General features: G+C 38.4%; 1 protein-coding gene across 1 annotated transcript in view; it reads left to right on the forward strand.

Moving 5' to 3' along the window:
* Positions 1-12,897, forward strand: part of TPO (thyroid peroxidase) — a 46,032-nt gene that overhangs the window by 11,918 nt on the left and 21,217 nt on the right. The window contains 2 exon segments of the mRNA XM_074153634.1: positions 4,427-4,556; positions 7,214-7,420. Of these exon segments, the coding sequence (XP_074009735.1) occupies positions 4,427-4,556; positions 7,214-7,420 (337 nt within the window).

The following is a 12,897-nucleotide window of genomic DNA, read 5'->3' on the forward strand; positions in this document are numbered from 1 at the left end:
TTTGCAAGGAATCTGCCTGATAGACTCTTAGTTGAAAGGACACAACCTTATATGCATCAAAGTTATAAATCTAACTATGTAGATATCCATAATTTCCCCCAGGCACTTGCAGAGTTGCTTGGAATCTGAACTAACAGCTAGTATAACATTTGCACTGACAACTCCATCAGGGCTTGAACACGTTGGCCAAGATTCATGCAGCTGAACATAGGCACATGGTTGATGCTCTTAATTTGCAGGCATGGCTGCTGTAGTCTTTCTCTCGAGAGATGGAGAGAAATATATTCTGCTGTAGATAAGGTAAAACATCTTTTTCTCTTCAGTGACTCTGGTAATACTAGGATGTGTTTAGGCATTTCAGTCTGATTTCTAAAGGTGGGTGGGGTAAATGTGATCCATTGAGTCTGGTTAATCTTTAGTCACTGTGTTGGACTTCGTATAGTTTTATGCTTGCATCAAATCAATTTTTAAACCCATCACTCAGACTTGGTGATATTTTAGACTCCTTGATCTAAACATATGTAAAAGGTGCAAGGCAGCAAAAAAACCAAAACCAAAGACTTTGAAACCAGTGAGTCAGATCTTAACTTAGTCTAAAACTTTGTGAGCCTCTTGAAATACCTCAAGCTTTACTGAAATGCATCAGCTTAAAAAGCCCATTATACAATAATGTGAACAACGTATTCTACAATGTAAGCCAGCTTCAAAGACTTTAAACATGAAATGATGTACCAGTCTGTACTTTTTCTTGCTTTACAGCTGCCACTTTCAGGCAGAAAACATATCGGGACTTACATTGTATTTGTAGTTTTAGTCACTCTGTAGGAATGTGCAGCTGTGCTGTAGGTCAGTAAATGCTGCATTTCTGCATTTAATAGATGAAATTTAAAAACAAAATTCATAGTCAAATTCTTTGTTTACCTATAAGAAAAATCTATTTAAATCTATTAAAAAGTGAGCATGGAATTTCTTTACAGATGTTTTACTTAATCAGTTCACATATATGGGACAAACCAGGTAGATTAAAAAGTCCACAGCACTGACTTTGGTTTAGTGTGAACTTCCCTGAACACACGTGTAACAGAATAACATAAACATGGCCTTATATGGAGAATATCAACATGACATCAGACATTCCCAGCAATATCATTAACCACATTTCCTAGTAACAGATATCAAGAGCTTTTACTTTTCTTTCTACCTGACGGTAAGCAAAAATGTCTGTGGACAGTAAGCAAAATAAATTTACAACATTATTTTTTAACGAAGAATAAGGGAGACAAGGCATGTCCAAATAGCTTTTTTTCCCCCATTTTTTATCCCAACTGACTAGCATTGATCTGTTCAGTTTTTAGTGTTTAGTGCAGTGATATGGATTCATAGGTGAAGGAATTATAGGTACTAAAGGAATGGAATCTCACAGTGCAGTTAACCTCACCTAATATTATCTTTCTGAGGTAGTTATATGTCTACTGCAAGGTTGAAGCTTTGGCTGTTCCTAATAGGAATGACATGATGGCACTCAGGAGTTGTCGGTTTCTCTGGCTTAATGGGCAAGGCTTAGATAACCAGATTATATTTTTATGCCTAATATTTGGACAGCTAGGAGGAATTTTATCTGCAGCATTTCTTTTTCATTGCTGTGTCATTAACTATTTCATCTGGTAAGGAGCTGATGCTTAGGATCATAGAATCATAGAATGTGTTGGGTTGGAAAGGACATTTAAAGGTCATCTAGTCCAACTCCCCTGCAATGAGCAGGGACATCTTCAACTAGATCAGTTTCCTCAGAGCCCCATCCAACCTGACCGCCAGGGACGGCACATCTCCCACCTCTCTGGGCAACTTCTTCCAGTGTTTCATCACCCTCGTTGTAAAAAATGTCTTCCTTCTATCTAGTCTAAATCTACCATCTTTTAGTTTAAACCCATTACCTCTTGTCCAACGGTATCAGACCTTGCTAAAAAGTTTGTCCCCATCTTTCCTGTAGGCCCCCTTTAAGTATTCCCTGGTCTCCCCAGAGCCTTCTCTTCTCCAGGCTGAACAACCCCAACTCTCTCAGCCTGTCCTCATAGGAGAGGTTCTCCATCCCTCTGATCATCTTTGTGGCCCTCCTCTGAACCCACTCCAACAGGTCCATGTCTTTCCTGGGCTGAGGGCTCCAGAGGTGGATGCGGTGCCCTGGGTGGGATCTCACCAGCGAGGAGTAGAGGGGCAGAATCACCTCCCTCGACCTGCAGGCCACACTTGATGCAGGCCAGGATAAGGTTGGCTTTCTGGGCTGCAAGCACACATTGCCAGCTCATGTCCAGCTTTTCATCCATCGGTAACCCCCAAGTCCTTCTCAACAGGGTTGCTCTCAATAGTCTGAATAGCTTAGTCTGAAGCTCTAATACTGTCAGTGAGGGATATGAATACGGCTTACCTACTGGAAAGAATGAGCAATCCTGACTGAAAGCATTGACTAGAGATGTTTCCTTTAAGATAGCTGCTTCACTTCAATACAAGCTAAGTGTTCAGTTTAGTAGTTCAGAGCGATGTAAACCCTAACAAAATCCAATTATTAAATTGCTGTATGGCATTCATTCACATAGCTCGCTCTACCTGAAACTAGGCAGGGCATTAAAAAAACATCCAAATGACATAAATCTGGATAGCAAACTGCATCTTAAAACTCCAGGTTTCTTCTAAGGGAGCCAAAACAAAATCCAAATCGTGCAATTCCAGTATTTCACAAGTGAATGAAAAGTCCCACTTCCCATAAACAGAATGTGTAGTAATCAAGTTTGACTACTCTATAAAGCTATATGGTACTAAAATCTCATTATTTCAGCTGCCCTGAATAAAAACCTTTTTAACTCAAGCAAGATTCCAAGACATTAACATGTTTAATGTAATAATAAAAAGGCATATGAGAAGGGTTTTACTAAAGTAGCATTCCAGTGATCTGCTAAAATATAAAAGCAATCAGGAGAAAAATCACTGGTTAAGCAGTTGAATTAACATTTCATTATTTTTAATTGAGTGAAATAGCACTACACTATGTGCAGTATTTTATGCAATTTCAATAAAGGCAAATCAACTGTAACTAATTTGAATGCTTTATTAAAGCATACTTCAACCTTCAAGTGTGAATTATTGTGGATAATTAAGTGCATTACTGTACCATATAGCTTGGCAAATTGAGCCACTTCAGTGTGCCGCAGATCAATGAAGTATTAATAAAATAATTGTTCCCTCTTTAGTGTCCCACTAGACATATAAATGTATGTTTTAACACCATGTAGTTCTACTAACTGTCTGGGAATATTTCTAGTTCCTTGTGGCTTACTTTACAATTTTGGTCTACTGGGTACCTTGCAAAAATTTCATTTCTTCTTTTTAATTTCTATGTATTTGGCAATTAAGAAATATATTGAACAGGCCATGTAAAAAATCCAAACAAGCGAACAAAAAACCCCCTAAAATATTCTGTTAGGAAAAATGCATTAGAAATGTTCACAATAGGAGGAAAATCAATCGGGTCAAGCCCAGGACTCACTGACTATACTAATAAAAAAAATCACCGGAATCATTTCCTGGCTCTCAAATCAAGTGTGACCTGACTTGCCATCTTTTTATTCTTAGACTTTTATGATTTTTACTCCCTTTCCCTCTTCCAAACAGGCGGGCTGCAGGATGACTAATTGGTGTGCGCTAATCCTACCGTGTGCCCAGCCAAGTGTCATTCAGAGAAATGCCAGCTGGCTTGAGCCAAAACCACATGGCAGTTAGAGTTAGCAACTTAAGAACACAGTTAAATGCATACCAGTCTTTGGGCTTGTGTGTAGGCCCTCCCAAAGCTCTACCCAACTAATTAGTATAGATGCAACCAGAGGGAGCTCAGCAACTTCAGCCATCATTCCCCTTTCCTCAGTCTTTTCTCCTTGGATCTTGCTAAATGATTACTTCTATATAACTAGCATTCATTTTTCTTTTAAGCTTTCTTCTTCTTTATTCTAGGGTTACTTTATAATTTCCTAAATCTTGCTTTCCTAGCTATTGCTCTAAATAAATCTTTTCAAAAATGCTGGCAAAGGCACTTAAAAATATATCTGACTTTATGGGGAATGAGGACATTATAAGGAAATCACCGTTGAGGTATATATTTCAAAGAAGTCAAACTTACATTATAAACATAAGTCAAATAGTAATATTTCATTAGTTATTTAATCTTTCCTTTTGAGTCAGACTGACACCAGTGTACATGAAAACAAGTATTTGATGCCTTTTCAGAGATGGTTACATGGGCATCTTATTACAAAGATTATTTGATTCGTGGCTGATGATTTTTTTATATTCAGAATTATACAGAAGCGGGGGGGGGGGGCTTCTTTTGTTTTGCTGCTGTTGTTGGTTTTTGGATTTTATTTTTTTCTTTTCCCAGGGATCATCCTAGATGGGGAGCATCCAACACTGCCTTGGCTAGGTGGCTTCCACCAGCGTATGAAGACGGACTAAGCCAACCTCGAGGATGGGATCCCAGTGTCCGATACAATGGAGTCCAGCTACCCTTGGTTAGAAAGCACACCACAAGATCACTTGAAACACTTACACTGGGCTATAACTGTACCTGCCACCACAGATCTACATTTGCATCAGCAAATCAAACAGCAAAAGAAGGTGTTGAGCTCAGTTAAAGGGCTACTAGCTTTGCTAAAGTATAAGTTCAGTCAGCCAGATAGTGAGAGGTCCCCTGCACCTGGGCTGAGGTGAACCCAAGGAGCAGAGCAGGGGGGCACTGAGTGCCCAGGGCCGGTGGGCAGCTCTACCAAAAAGGACCATGGTGGAGAGCAGGCAGGGCTTCAGCCAGCCGTGTGCCTGGCTTGGCTTGCACCAGGCGCAGAACAGCCAGCAGAACCAGGATGATGATTGCTCAGCCTAGAGAAAAGGTGGTCCCGGGTGGACCTAATCACAGCCCTCCCACGCTGAAGAGGCTGTTAGGGAGAAGAGGGAGGTCTTCACAAGGGTGCACACTGACACAGCAAGAGGCAGTGGTCACAATGCTTCAGGGGAAATTTTGCCTTGATACAAGAAAAAAACCACACAGAGAACAGTTAAATGTCAGAATAGGCTGCCTAGAAAGCTGCTGGATTATCTCTCATCAGAAATAACCAAGATCTGGCTTGATGGGACTCTGAATAACCTAATCCCTGCTCTTAGTAGAAAGTTGCACCATGAGTGCAACTCTCCAGAGTTGCCTTCCAGCCTAGACTTTACAGTGATTTTATGATTCTTTGTTTAAATAATGGTGCCTTGATTCAGTGAAGCAGGAGGGGGAAAACAGGGTTGGGTGTTAACTAAAGAAACATAAAGCATATGGAGGTGCTACCATGTGTATGTGTGGTACACATGTATACCTAGGTTAGCATACCTTAACTGAACAAGTATTACTGTGAAATCATAACTTCTTTTTTAGATAGACCAAGCTAAGAAGGCATTGCAATATGTATTGATTTTAGCAGCTCATATACTTAAAAAATAGCACAGCTGCTCTAGAGGAGAGTTTGAACAAAAAATATTGGCATAGAGGACTGGGTGAAAAATTCCCCAGTGCAGCGTGCAATGATTTGGGCTGGATTTACTATTTCTGGTTTGTCATCATTGCTTTGAAACCTGACTTTTAATGTACTCAAAGTCTTGTTATTTTAACAACTGTATGTTTAATAAGGATGAGCAAGAGAATTAAGTGTTAATGTCACCTGCAAATCATGTTATTAATTAAATAACATTGTCTCTAAGCTGCACAATTTAGCGCTTAAAGATGAAAACCTGACATTTACACAGGTAAATTTCCAGTAGATGGTACAAACTGCCTTTTTCTAAATTCATTAGGGTACATGCTTGTAAAGTAAAAAGAACTAAAACAAAACTACATGACTGCACCAAATCTGATCATATCTGACCATCAGCAAGGTTCTCTGCTTTATTTTGAAGAAAGATAGGATAAAACTAGTGCTATAGATGTTTTTCCTCATTTACATAATTCAGTCCTTTTTGTACTTTTAGGTATCCAATTATATCCTTTAAAAGCAACATGCAGATAATGTGAACAGGAGGGATAAGTGTGAGGATTACTATACTAGAACACAGCGTAGTTGTGCAAGTTAACAGTGATAAGAAAATCTTACTAACTGCAAGGAAAAAAGTTTGTGCTTTGTGGCCACTGAAGCTATTAAAATACTGATATAAGGCCTTGTATTCCTGATGACTGATGTGTATCTCTGCTCTTGACTATTTCAGTATAAAGCCTGATGTTCCTAACAAGTCCCGTGTTGCCTCTTGTCCTTACCAATTCTATTTAACTGCACCTGCCTTATACATTCATTATATAGCCCTTATATTTATTACAGACTCTGTGACTATTTTATGTGCTGCCCTTTCAATTGCTTGACTTCTAAGGCAGCTGCTGTATGCGAGGGAATATTTTGCAGCATGAGGGAGGAATCTGTGAAGAATAATGATACCCTAATCATCACAAACTGACTGCTGATTTTTCTCTGATGCTTTTGCTTGGTTGTTAGTTTAGGCTGGACATGTAGCATAGATGTCTCCATGTGTTCCCCCTCAGAGCATCAGTATCTCTATGCGGCTTTCACAGAAGTGCCTCTGAAATGTGTTTTGGCTTCTTCCTGCCTGTGAAAATGAAGCAGAGCTTTCAGCTACTATGTATTTGCAACCTAGCTTGTCTCCTGGGCTGCATAAGCTGCTCCGTTTATGTACGCAGCAGCCCAGAGTATCCACAGTGATTTGAGGTTGCCCAGAAAACAGAATCCATTTGTTACAGGAGCAGAAAACAGAATAAATAGAAAATTTTTAGACAGTCTAAAAGAAATGTGTGGTTTTCAAAATTCTCTGGAAAGGAACAGATCAAAGATACACTGCTCATTTGGCAAATATATAGGAAAATTTGGCTGAAACATCTTTGAGTCTGCTTGTGTGTACGCAGTATCTCAGCTCCTGAACACAAATAAGAGTCTGTCAGAGGCTGGGCTTTTTCTTGTTGTGGTTTTGTGTTTGTTTTTAAGGAAACCATTAAAAGTACTCTACAACATAAAGTATTCTAAGGAAAAAAAGTTAGCTTTTATCGCTGTTCCCCTGCTTTTCAGTGTTTTATCATTTTATGAGAAGTAAATACTACTTGGCACTCAAAGTAAATTAGTTCTCTTCCCAGGTTCGTGAAGTGACAAGAAAAATTATTCATGCATCTAATGAGGCTGTTACTGAAGACAATCTGTATTCTGATATTATTATGGTGTGGGGACAGTACATAGACCATGACATTGCATTCACCCCCCAGAGCACAAGCAGAACCGCCTTCCTAACTGGAATGGAGTGCCAGACAACATGTGAAAAACAAAATCCATGTTTTCCAATAAAGGTAAGATTCTGAATTAATTTCTTCAAGGGAAATTCTAGGCTCTAAATAGATGAGTAAAGTAAAAGACATTAGTGATACACATACATTGATCATAAAGCAAATTGATAGATCATCCAGAAACATTAGAGCAGTGATAGAAAAATTGAAACCCAATGCAAGTATTAAATGAAATTGGTGGATATTTAAATTGTTTTGTAGAGATAACAAACTATAGCTAAGGTACTTAGTACAAATATCAAAAATGCCTGTCTCTCAGGTTTATGTTGCAGAGAAACCTTACCAGTCCCTCCCCTTCCTCCCCCTCCCCAATGTTATTGTTCTCATGCTTCAAGGTTTTGAGTTCTATTGGGGAAAATAGGGACATAGTCATAAATAATTCTGTTTTTAAATTGCCAGCCAGATAAAGTGAAAGGATCTTAACTTTACTCAGTGAAAGCAAAGATATTTCCAGCAGCTAATGCAAACTTTTGAAGAGACCTATCTTTTCAATGTATGTATAAAATATCTTTAGGGAGTTGCTGAAACTTACATACATCACCTCTTTGCTTTGAGTAGATGGAAAACATGAATTCAAAGCTTGTTAGAGGGTTAGAAGAAACATAAATTGGTACAAATATAGGATCCAGTATTCTTGCCCGATTAATTTAAAAGTATAGACATTCTTTCACTCAAAAAATTACATAGCAAAGTCAAACCACTTTTTTTGTTTCTCAAAGCTCAGCCTGTCCTTCTCCTTGTACTGCGAGAGCCTCGTGCTCGTTACAGTGCCTGGATTGATGCCTCCAACTCTGCCCAGAGCAACCTAAATCACTTTCCTTAAGATTGGAACTTGACTACTGACCAGCTTCTCTATGCACTGAAGCAAATGTAGGGAATAAGTTCCATCAGAATAGAAAACTATCTTCCCCTCAACAAACCATAATTGACAACTATGCCACAGTTTCCTTTTGCCTTAAGCACCTCATTCCACTTCCATTAAACATGAAGGAAAATATTTTGCTAACTGTAATGGGAACCATATCAGGTCTCGTGTTGAAAGAGGGCTCATCTTCCATTTGGTGAGAGAATCTAAAACACAAGGAAGGCTAAGTGAAATTAATGACTGCATGCAATTTTACCACAGGCTGGTAAACTTATTCTCTCTCACCCAGAGATACGGACTTTCAAAAGTTTTGAAGCGTAGCTTGAGAGCATTCAGAAAGAGCACAGACTTCTGAAAGAATCACACTCTCGGGACACATTTGAAGTATCACATGTTTGAGTGTCTGACTAACCTGGTTTAGCCACAACAGCCCTAATTACAGCGATTCTTCCATAGTTCTGACAAAAATTTCTAGTTTTCTCTCGAATTTCCATCTGGGGCAAGAAATTATTTACTATTTATGCTGTTAAGTAATGGCTTTAGAAATGTTCTCATTCCCAAAGTCTTATCAGGAGAGGCTAGGACAGGAGTCCAGTCCCAGACCAGCAATGATTCACATGGTGTGATGAAGGAGGTGGAGTCTGTCTCCACCATATGACACAATGTGACTGTGTATTGATTCCCATTTTTTAAGTCAGTTTGCTGTAGATAGAAAACTGCAAAAGTCTTCAAAAGCTTATGTTTTGTGTTTATGACATATTCTTTGAAACAGTGCAATTAATATTGTTCCTTAAGTGCAAAACACCCGTTTTTTTTATTACTAAATAGATTTTAAAATTGAGAACAGACTCATACTGTTGCCCATAACGAATCAAATGTGGATCACAGAGACCACAGAAGTCTAATCAATGAACCCTGAGTAGTTGAAGCCTAGGAATCCCATCTGCTTAGAAAGGAGGCAATTTAAGGGAAGGTCTAAAAAGGACTTCAAGGGTGACATTATTCATGTGGCAGTGGCATTATGGTGCAGAGAGAAAGAAGCTGCTGCACAGATTACCATGGCATAGACCTACAAGTGCATCTTTCTGTGCTCTAAACAAGGGTCATATTTTGGATTTCTGTCTTGAAACTGTGAAGAGACTCATCACAGAGCATGTTTCAAGGATGCGCTTCAAGCCAAGTTACATGTACAGGTGCTAAATCTAGCACTGAGTGTAGCCTAGGAGCTGCTCCTGCTCAGCAGTATAGCCTGGCAGGGGAACTGTGTCAAGGCATACCCATGGCTACCTTTAGGAGTTGGTGTCTGACACTCAGAATGGCCACAGAGGGGAACAGATAAAGAAATTCAGACATAACCCTGAAACTTATTAGATATGTTACCAAACTTGTAGATTCATTATATGATCACAATCCCGTGAATTTTTTTATTGTTCTGTTGTACACAGCTTAAAGAGGAATAGATACAAAGATGGCTGTTCTTTTGTTTTTATCATATGTCTAGTATTTTGTGACTGTTTTTGTCAAAGGCAAATAGATACTGTATTAAAAAAGAAAGGGGGGGGAGGGGGGAGGGAAGGGAAGAATTTTCTAGTTATTAGTGTGACCAGAGGAATTATTTTTTGAACAGTGAATTAAAATGCTATTTTCCCCTAGAAATTATTTTCTTCCTGAAATCTTAAGTAAAGCTAATCTCCACCTATTAAATACTTGGAAAGCAGCCACAGTTAAGTTCTATATGTTCATTTTGTATATGAAGAAACTGTGGCTGGTTTCCAAAGACAGTGAAATTAATAGCATATTATCCAACAATGTAAACATAGAAGCAGCAGTTTGCACTCTTGCTATGTTCCTAGAACATCGGCACCCAAGGGACAATCTACCCATGGAAAAGGACAACCGTGCTTACAGCTACACGCCCTCCCTGGGGGTTTCACCAGGGAAAGGGAGCTCCTGACTGTGCAGCTTAGGGCAGCTGCCTGGGAAATTTTCTGAGTCAGTGCAACTCAATGAAGGATTGAAAGCTGCGGTAGTGCATTAATATTAATAACAAGCATAGGTAAATGATTCATAGGTTAGCAGGAGCCATTATGATTTTCTATTTTGGACATTTTCATAATAAAGGCTATAGAATTTCAGCCAGTGATTCTCACATTGAGCCTGTAGCTTCTGGTAGAGCCTGAACATCCTTTTTCTTTATCTTTTTAGAATCCCACAGTGTGGGAGGAAAAAACGGGAGGGGAGGGGGGAAGAAAAAATCAGTAGCTTTAGTTTATGCTTCTTTTACAGTAGCCTGACAAATGGAACAGGGATGTGGAGATAACCTGTCATTCCTCAAATGATTATTTCAGGTTAGGGCTGAGACATAATGAGACATTAGAAAGACTTTCATAGGAGAGCTACTGACTTTATTCAGTATTAATTACATTGCTGACAATAAGTTAGACATGGCACATACACATAGTAAGATATAATCCTGAAAAGCTTGCAGACAGGTAGTTCCAATACAAAAAGGTGGAAAAGAAACAGAGTCACGGAAATGTGAGGCGCTTTGCAAAATGTGACACACAACATGACAGGTTACTGCCTCAGCTACAAATGGATCAGTCGATGTGTGCTCAACAACCAGCAAAGTGAGCCCCTACCCTTTTCTTCTGTGTTTCAGAGGTAGCAGCTACTGTCAGATGGGGTCATTGGCTCTTCTCCAAGTTTCACGTCCACAATAAACATTCATGTTTTCCTTATCGGGAAACTTTCATAGACTGTAAGCTAGGTTTTCTTTTAAATCTACAGCAAATATCCTTTTACAAGGTCATTTCCCACAGAAAAAAAATCACAATAAGAAAGACTTTTCTTTAACTGAAATAACGCTTTAGACATTGTAATACACTGAAACAATTGGTCCCTTTCATTTTCCTACATATAAAAGAATTTCACCATAAACAGGTCTGACCGTGCATATACAATAACAGTTTAAATCATGTACAGCTATACTAAGGAAAACTATCGTGGCCAGAGAGGGATTTGTCGTGAGGTTTTTTCTTCTAGAATTATGCAAGGCAGATTAAAAAATGATATGGATATTCTTCATTGGTTTTGGAGCAAAATGTGATTCTGTACCCATTTCAGCAGAAAAGGGTCTTGTTTTTCCCTCTTGGATTATTTTTTATGTCATTTGGATAATAACATAAGGAACCTCTCATTTGCACATTCAGCTGCTGGCTGCACGCTACTTAGCCCATGAAAAGAGAAAGGACTGCATTATGCAGTTCTGCCAGCCCCTTAATGTTCGTTACTGCTGTTTTTCTCCACTGGGGCACAGAATGGTTTGAACTGAAATTGCAGAGGCAGTTAACTAAAGATTATTCAGTATGAACTTCATTCACCGTTGATATGCTTTGTTGTGAGCCTCGCTGTTTAACAACTTAAAGGCAGATCATACTTTTTTTTCCCAGTGATACCTGAATTCTTCCAGGCTTTCCTGATAACTAGAAGCAGGAAGAACTCAAACACATACAATGCTGTGGCTGCCAAGTTCAGGTATTTGTAGTATGAGGTGAGCTTCTTGCTTACATTATCAGCTGAAGGGAAAAAGAAACCATGCTAATAGAAGAGACTTAATAATGGAGACAAATACTAAATAGAAAACCCAAGGCAGAGAAATTACTGATTTCAGTAATCAGTGAAAGAAACAAAAAGAAATTGTATACTTTCTTCAAAAATAACCTGCTTTGATTTGCTAAAGCCTAACTAGTAAAGAAATATTGGTAGAATTTCTTTACCAAGCAAAACTTGAAAACCGAATGAAACCTTTTCTTAAGTAAAATGTTTTACTGGTATCAACTCCTTCTGCCATGAGTTATCAGTAGTAAGAAAATTTTACTTGATATAATAAATGAGGTAATGATGTTATGATATTAAGCTCTTGAATTCCTTTCCAAAGTTGCCTTGTTACTTTTAACCCAAATTTAATGACTAATTTATCTTCACACACTGGTCTGTGCATTATTAGAAGTATGAAGAAGAAATTACAACATTTTATATAACACCTACAGTATTCACTATCTTCTGCCCAAGAGTTTTCAAAAATGAAAAGCAACAATATAGAATACAAATATAAAGGGTTAGCTCAGGTGTCTGTACAAAACATTCACTTTCTCTTAGTCAAATGTTCAAAGATTATTTTTTTCTGGGATATTTCATCAGCTTTAGTAAGTGTTATCTGTTCCTATTTCATATTGATGAATTGATAAGAAAACCCCAGCATTAAATTCCCTGAAACTCAGACTCCATGATTTTTATAACATTTTATTTGAGGTTAATCTTTTTTAAATTCTTGAAACTGATATGCTGCTATGGCTACTTGTTGGTGCACAATGCAGTACTGTTAGAATTTGGAAATAATGTGCTTTTCAGAACAACATAGTTCATAAAGCCAAATGTGCATTACACAGAAAAGATAGATTTTCGTTATTTTGAAACCTGGCAGTTTTATTTTAGTGATGAACTCTATTCTTTGAAACAGAATTGATGTTCTGAGCTTTACTTTTCAATATCCTACAATGTGAGTAAAACCTTTCTCCATCTTCCTTTCTATCCCCCTCCAAGATCTCTGCTG

Source organism: Numenius arquata, chromosome 9 (assembly GCF_964106895.1).
Source record: "Numenius arquata chromosome 9, bNumArq3.hap1.1, whole genome shotgun sequence".
Lineage (NCBI taxonomy): Eukaryota > Metazoa > Chordata > Aves > Charadriiformes > Scolopacidae > Numenius > Numenius arquata.